The sequence below is a fragment of the Cibotium barometz genome, chromosome 4 (assembly GCF_041138505.1).
Source record: "Cibotium barometz isolate CiBa-2024 chromosome 4, ASM4113850v1, whole genome shotgun sequence".
In the NCBI taxonomy this organism is placed as follows: Eukaryota; Viridiplantae; Streptophyta; class Polypodiopsida; order Cyatheales; family Cibotiaceae; genus Cibotium; species Cibotium barometz.
The window spans coordinates 16,041,122-16,048,242 of NC_141049.1; the positions used below are offsets into that span (position 1 = coordinate 16,041,122).

Consider the following 7,121-nt stretch of genomic DNA (forward strand, 5'->3'; position numbering starts at 1 on the left):
GGTGTTACTTTCTTGCTCAAGAGGAGAGGCTTGGGGTATTAATAATACAACACTTTCCACCTAGGTTTTCTTAATTAGCTCTCTCTCTCTCTCTCTCTCTCTCTCTCTCTCTCTCTCTCTCTCTCTCTCTCGCTAACCCCCGAGATGTGTGTGTCTATGTGTGTGAGTGTGTGTGTGTGTGTGTGTGTGCACACATGCATATGTGACCACCCGTAGGCTATTGGAGAGACTTGACTAATTGATCAATTGAGTGTGTGTGTTTGTGTGTGCACGTGCACGTACGACCCCTATAGGCTTTTGGAGAGATTTTTGAACAATTGCAATTGTGCATACATGCATGTGCAAGTACCTATAGGCTATTAGAGAGATTTTTGACTAGTTGAAAAGACCATGCGTACCTGTCATGGGTTGGGCATATGACTGAGCAATATATGATGGGAAGTAAGTTGTATGTTGGGCACAAATACTTATGACCAAGCAGTATACGATGGGAAGTAAGCTGTATGTTGGAGACAAATACTTATGACCAAGCAGTATACGATGGGAAGTAAGCTATGTGTTGAAGACAAATAATTATCTTTGTGTGTGTGTGTGTGTGTGTGTGTGTGTGTGTGTGTGTGAGAGAGAGAGAGAGAGAGAGAGAGAGAGAGAGAGAGAGAGCGCCTCATCAGCCTTGTATCACCTTTGTTCCTTATTAGCCTCAAATTCTAAGAGTATGTGCTCTAGCTCAAGTAGGCACTTACAACCTTCTCCCATCTGCTCCAATGCAAGCGTGTGGTGGCGTTCATGTTTTTTCTACTCTTATGAGGACTCTAGGGCTCTCTTCATTTGCATGAACATTTGCATCATCTACATCATCATGGTGTCAAAGTGATAATTGGCTTCATGCTATTGTTGATAGTGTTGGGGTCCCTGATATTAGAGTCTCAAAAGACTCTGCTTGTAAAGCTGGCTCTTCTTGGTGACTTGTGTGGGCACTTTAATGAAGTTTTTGGAGCACATCCAAACCATCCAGTAGAGAACTTGAGTGGGCAGCTCTTTGATTTTCCTAGAGCACTAACAAGCTATCTAGCACCATCTTGACTAGCTTTGATTGGTGGTTTTTCATTAAATGTTGTTGCTTGGTGCTTGTGTGATCATCACATCTAAGTTCACTCCTGCTAGTTACTCCCTTTCCTTTAATCAATCCACTCTTAAGCTTGTTTTCTATCTTCATTTCACCTTTTGACCATCTATGCGTAGTGTCTACCTTAGGTATGAAGATGTAGGAGGCTGGAGACATCATTTTTTATATAAGTTTTCTTATAAAAACACAATGAACTATAAAGTGGGCCTTGATGCATGGGCGGAGTGTGTCGTATCTCTACCTTTTTGGGTTATAAAATTGACATAAGGAAATAGACTAAAGAAAACCGGTTATACTCTAACATTGTTCTTTTTCTCATTGGCTAGCAAAGGAAAGTTACAAAGGCACGCAAAGTAAGCCGAGATTTCCTCCAATTAGCCACTGAAAAATGAAGAGCAAATTAATGTGGTGTGCTCGTTAAGGGTTATCCCCCGTGCAATTTGTGGAGTGGCCTAATCAGTGAAGATCAATGGGTGGGGTTCTGTCGCTTTGTGATTGGTTGTGTCTAGTATCATCTCTTTTTGGGTTTTCCTCTATGGTTGTAAGTGGGTTTTGAACTTGGGTCTATACTTTTGTACAATTACCTATTCTTATGGCAATATATTGATTTCGTACCATAAAAAAACTTCAGAATTTGAGGTTGAAGGTTTATAAAGTGCAAATTTCCAAAAAATTAATGGTACCCTTAAAAAATTTCCTAAAAAATAAGGACCTGCACTTGTGTGAGAAAGGTTTGCAACAGAAAAAACAGATGCAGGTCATGACCGCGGGCATTACTGGGACACGTGGCGAGGGGAGGACGGCTACAAAAGGGGCGGCATGGGCTGTGGGCAATGTGCGAAAGCTTGTCGTGCAGATGTGCAGATCGTCCACCGACTCCTCTCTGTTTTCGTCACTTCAAGATATCTGTGTGCCCTTCGAGTGTGTATTTTGCAAGATCACTGTCTCTGTGTCTGTCTCTGTCTCTCTGTCTCTGCGTTTTTTTGTGTGTGTCTAGACCTCTTCCCCTCCATAGCAAGCCGCATGCCAGAGACACGCAGGTCTCTCCCTTGCGTTTCCCTCCTTGTGAACCTCTGCATGAGCCACTGTAAGTGCCGGAGATTATACTTCACGTCTGGCCAGTTGCTCCGATCCGTCCTCATCCACCAATTCTCTTTTTTAAGTTTCTTAGTTAACCGTAATTATATCTCCATCAATCGCAAGATCTGCCCTAAACGAATCTTAGGCCCTTCCCAATCGCAATGGAATCATCAAATACAGAGCAGCGCCAGACAATACAACCAGGTATAGTCAAATTCCCCCCTTTTATTTCTTTTTCAAAATGAGTTTGCTTTTGTTTCTTGATTTGGGTTGTCAACCTACTGAAGGGCCTCTCTCTCTCTCTCTCTCTCTCTCACACACACACACACACACACACACACACACACACCTACCTTTTCTGTGGATTTGTTTGAAGTAGAATATGGTCTAGTGGGTATCATGGGTTGAATGTGTGCAAGCAAGGTGGGCGCAAAAGGTTGTCTTGCCGGATTATGGTAGATATGGGCTATGCTAGCCATGAAAGGCCTTTTGGAAATATGGGTTCTGTCTTTCAGGATAATTGCCCATCTACACTCAAGCCTATTCTTAATTTTAATGATTTTTGCAGCCCCATGCTCTACACTCAACAACACATCTCCTTCAGTTATTGTAATTGGAGCTGGCATTTCAGGCTTGGGTGCTGCCCGTGCGTTACGGAGTTGGTCCTGCAAGGTAAATCACTTTGCAATGATGTTCACAACACTTTGGCAACTCTTTGAAGTGCAAGATTGTAGTCAGCTTAATGCCAAAGCCTTTCTAACGTGCAGGTTACCGTTCTTGAGTCACGGGAACGTTTGGGTGGCCGCATCCATACAGACTATGTGAATGGGTTCCCAGTAGACATGGGTGCTTCATGGTAATGGTGATGCTTTCCAACTTTTCAAATCTTGAACAAAGTTTTTTAGCACAGGGCCTTTTTGTTGAACTGATTCTTCCTATGGTAACAGGTTACATGGAGCCTGCAAGAGAAATCCTTTGGCAAGTCTAATTGGGCAGTTGGGCCTTCGTTTGTATCGGACTAGTGGAGACAATTCCGTGCTGTATGATCATGATTTAGAGAGGTAAAGGAACTTGCTTTTCCATGTAGTATTTTGTAAGAGTGTATATCGTTTTTTGTATGTGAATCCAAGTGACCCTCTGTGTGATTGCAGCTATGCTCTCTTTGATATGGACGGTGATCAAGTCCCACTAGATATGGTCTCGGAGGTTGGAGAGAAATTTGAAGCTCTTCTAGAAGAGGTATAGTAAGCTTCCTTCTTGTTTTTGTCAGAGAGATTGTGGGTATACAGTTCTAGTCATTTCGATGGGTTCTCATTCAGCTCATTATATAGGCCAAGAAAATCAGGTACGACTATGAGGAGGACATGTCGGTATCGAAGGCATTCTCTCTCGTGCTGGAGAAACGGCCCGATCTGAGGTGTGCATTTCTTTCTTATTGAGGATGAAAGCTCCTTGATGCATGGGAGGATCTTCTCCCTTAGCTTTAAGGATATGGCCTCACTTATTGTTTGTACATAGCAGGTTGGAGGGTCTTGCACACAAGGTCTTACAATGGTACATATGTAGAATGGAGGGATGGTTTGCTGCTGATGCTGATAAAATCTCTGTCCGTTGTTGCGATGAGGTAGACTTTCCAGGCATATTCATCAAACTTTCCCCCTCGTGTACTTAATTGAAACTTTTGCTATGTAATTCTAACTTTGGACGTTGGATTTACAAAGTATGTTTATGGAAAACCACGTCAATGCATGGTCCCTTCAGATATTACATGAGTGAAGCCCCCTTGGCTGAAACCTTCTTTGAATTTTCAGGAGGAACTTCTTGAAGGAGGACATGGGCTCATGGTCAATGGATACTCCCCCGTCATATCTGCTCTCATGGAAGGACTTGACATCCACCTAAATCACAGGTATGTATCAGGCTCATAGCTTTTATTATTTTCTGCATTCAGTTCAAGGTTAGGTAACCTTGGACATGGTGAAAGGAGATTCTCTAAAGAAGTACTACAAGAGCACTGTCCATGCAAGAAGGCCTGTAAAAAGGATGTCTTCTCCATGGGAAGCCATTGTGAAAACCCCAAGTCTCATAAGTGCTTCTGCTTCTGCTCTGCTGCATTAATGTTTGAGCAGAGTGACAAGAATCATACGCAAGTTTCATGGTGTGCAAGTGCTAACTGAGGATGGAAAGGTCTTCAATGCGGATGCAGCCGTTATCACCGTGCCTCTTGGTGTCCTCAAGGCAAACCTTATTAAGTTTGAGCCACGGCTGCCAGAGTGGAAGGAGGCAGCGATCACTGACCTGGGGATTGGCAATGAGAATAAGATTGCCTTGTTTTTTGATAGTGTGTGCTGGCCGAATGTGGAGTTTTTAGGTGTAGTTGCTCCCACATCATATGGTTGCAGCTATTTTCTTAACTTGCACAAGGCAACGGGTCACCCTGTCCTCGTGTACATGCCTGCAGGAAGCCTCGCAGATGACATAGAGAAAATGTCAGATGAAGCAGCTGCTAGCTTTGCTGTGCTGCAGTTGAAAAGAATTTTGCCGCATGCAACCGAACCTGTAAGTCACGTCCTCGTTTCAACTTAGCAATAGTGCTCTTGGCATGGTTTAGTTCATCATCGGAAAGTGGGTGCTGATGTGTACTGTCCTGATTTTTATGCAGATACGGCATCTGGTTTCTCATTGGGGTACCAACATAAACTCCCTCGGATGCTATAGCTATGATGCTGTTGGCAGACCACATGATTTGTATGCACGGTTGCGCAGTCCCGTAGATAATCTCTTCTTTGCGGGGGAAGCTACGAGCTCGAATTTTCCAGGAACTGTACATGGGGCTTTTGCAACTGGTCTTATGGCAGCGGAAGATTGCTGCAGAAGCTTTGTTGAAAGCTATAGTCATTTGGCTCTGTTTCAGCCAGTCATGGCAGAGGGGGTGCCAAGCAAGATGGTGCCCCTCCGGATATCAAGAATGTGAGATGTGATGCCTTGACAATCTTTTTATGGTAGTGAACTCTGTGATGCCTCAGTTGGTAGGGATCCACTATGCCTAGTTATGGCAGGTGTTGATAATAATTGTGTAGAACGTTGTCTTTTATCCACTCTGGTTTTGGTGTTCTAAAAAATGTTTTCTCCATGTTGAGGGTTTGCCAGTGTCATTTCCGTCTGCTCTAGTAGTATCTTGTTATGAATCTGCTTCTGAGAGTTTTTTTGGAGGGGGGTGGGTGGAGATGGTCCACCCAACAGTTTAGAAGAAATGAATTGATTTGATGTCCATTGCTACTTGATATGATTTTAGGTTCATTGCTTCCACTATTTGTCACTTGGCATGCCTTAGACTATAGACTTTAGATCTAAGGCAACGTGCAATGTAGATCTTGAGTGAGATTTAAAAGCAGGTAAAATGGTCTACCTGAATAAAAAGGTAGCTAGGACATACCGGTTCTTTTTGTCAGCAAATCAGTTGCAATGACCACGGCTCAAGTGCTGCTGTGAGCTCGTGGCTTACCTCTTTTGTTATTGGCTTTTCCCCATACTGCTCTCCACTCCGTTGTATAAGAATCTCTTAATACCTTGTTCACACTTCAGCATGCTCTCTGAAAATGTTGCCGGAGTACAAGACTGCGAGAATTATGTCTGCAAGATTGGCTGAAGGTGTCCGGGTTGGTGCTATCAATTTTATTCGCCGCACGGCCCTTCCTTTTTGAGAGGGAGATGTCAGATAAAGTTGGAGGCACTAGTTGGGAGCACAATGCTGTTTTGTTGTTCAGACAATTGATGGTCCAGGTTAGTTTTAAGGCATGGTTTTCCAGTGTAGAAAGTGTACTGTCCACAAGTGTTGTTTACATGCACCTCTAAATAGTGGACACCAAAGGGAAACACTACTAGTGTTTGCGAGTCCTATATTTTTTTGCCAATGTGCCCTTTCTTGAGTTTCCTGCCGTACAACTGGTCCTATCCTGTGTTCCGTACCAGACCCACAACTACGGTCAGTTATGAGCCAACCCAAATCCACTCAATGCAAGACATATATAACCCACTTAATGGACCTCTCCCCAACAGTCAATTGCTAATCCATATTACATAGGATGATACCAATCAGATAAACCCCTCTTAATCATTTACAATTCACATGAAAGCTTTCCCATCTTTCACTGTATAAGTGAAATTCACAAAGAATCACATAGGCTCTCATCAAAACCCATTGATAATTTGAAAATCCATTGCTAAAATACTCCAAGTCTTAATACTCAATGTGAAAACCAAACTCGATCGATTTATACCATGACTTCATATCAAGGAATCCTCCTCAAAGAAACCTTCATGTTGACCACTTAAACATTAAATTCTTGTAGAGAATTAAGTTAGTCTTTCAGATTTTAAGTAGATTCGCTAGATTATTTTCTTTTTTAGGCTAACCGTAGATACCTAGAATATTTCATTTATAACTCATGAGCTTCTTGTATATTTTCTTTTTCTGCCTAACCCTAAATACCTCTAATATTTCATTTATAACTCACTTCTTGTATAAACACCATCTCAATTGTATGTACATTTGGTAGGACATCTTGTGTTTGCAAGTACACTCAAAGCAATCATTGCCTTAACATCACACAACAATTGGCCCATTACTCAAATGCGTGTGAATAATGCTTTTTTTGAAAATGGATATTCTGATGAGGAAATCTACATGGAAGGATATATTGTCTGGGGAAAGAAAGTGTGTTTTAATGGAGTTGTGAGGATTAGAAAATGTTGAGTATAAAAACTCTTTGTGCTCTCATTTGGAATGCATTGGTCTAGTGAATAATACATGTATTGGGTACACTCTTAGTCATTTGCTCGAGTGGTATACCTCAGTTTGCCTCTTGGGCTACAATTTTGACTTTGAATTGAGACTTTATAATATAGGTGGGAA

At 42.2% G+C, this 7,121-nt stretch overlaps 1 protein-coding gene across 1 annotated transcript; it reads left to right on the top strand.

Annotated features, from left to right (window-relative positions):
- The first annotated feature begins 1,959 nt into the window (after positions 1-1,959).
- LOC147638962 (polyamine oxidase 2-like) lies at positions 1,960-5,300 on the top strand. The gene is made up of 10 exons (XM_086786057.1): positions 1,960-2,410; positions 2,775-2,878; positions 2,974-3,062; positions 3,154-3,267; positions 3,358-3,445; positions 3,538-3,623; positions 3,728-3,830; positions 4,018-4,115; positions 4,336-4,765; positions 4,869-5,300. Exons 1-10 carry the CDS (start codon positions 2,368-2,370, stop codon positions 5,178-5,180), a joined length of 1,467 nt encoding a protein of 488 aa, XP_086642183.1. The 5' UTR covers positions 1,960-2,367; the 3' UTR covers positions 5,181-5,300.
- Positions 5,301-7,121: the final 1,821 nt, after the last annotated feature.

What these genes read in the sequence shown, in the direction of transcription:
- LOC147638962 (XM_086786057.1), top strand. Translation starts at nt 2,368, where the DNA reads ATGGAATCATCAAATACAGAGCAGCGCCAGACAATACAACCAG. An exon ending in TACGGAGTTGGTCCTGCAAG is followed by an intron (nt 2,879 to 2,973) that starts GTAAATCACTTT and finishes TCTAACGTGCAG; the next exon opens with GTTACCGTTCTTGAGTCACG. An exon ending in GACATCCACCTAAATCACAG is followed by an intron (nt 4,116 to 4,335) that starts GTATGTATCAGG and finishes ATGTTTGAGCAG; the next exon opens with AGTGACAAGAATCATACGCA.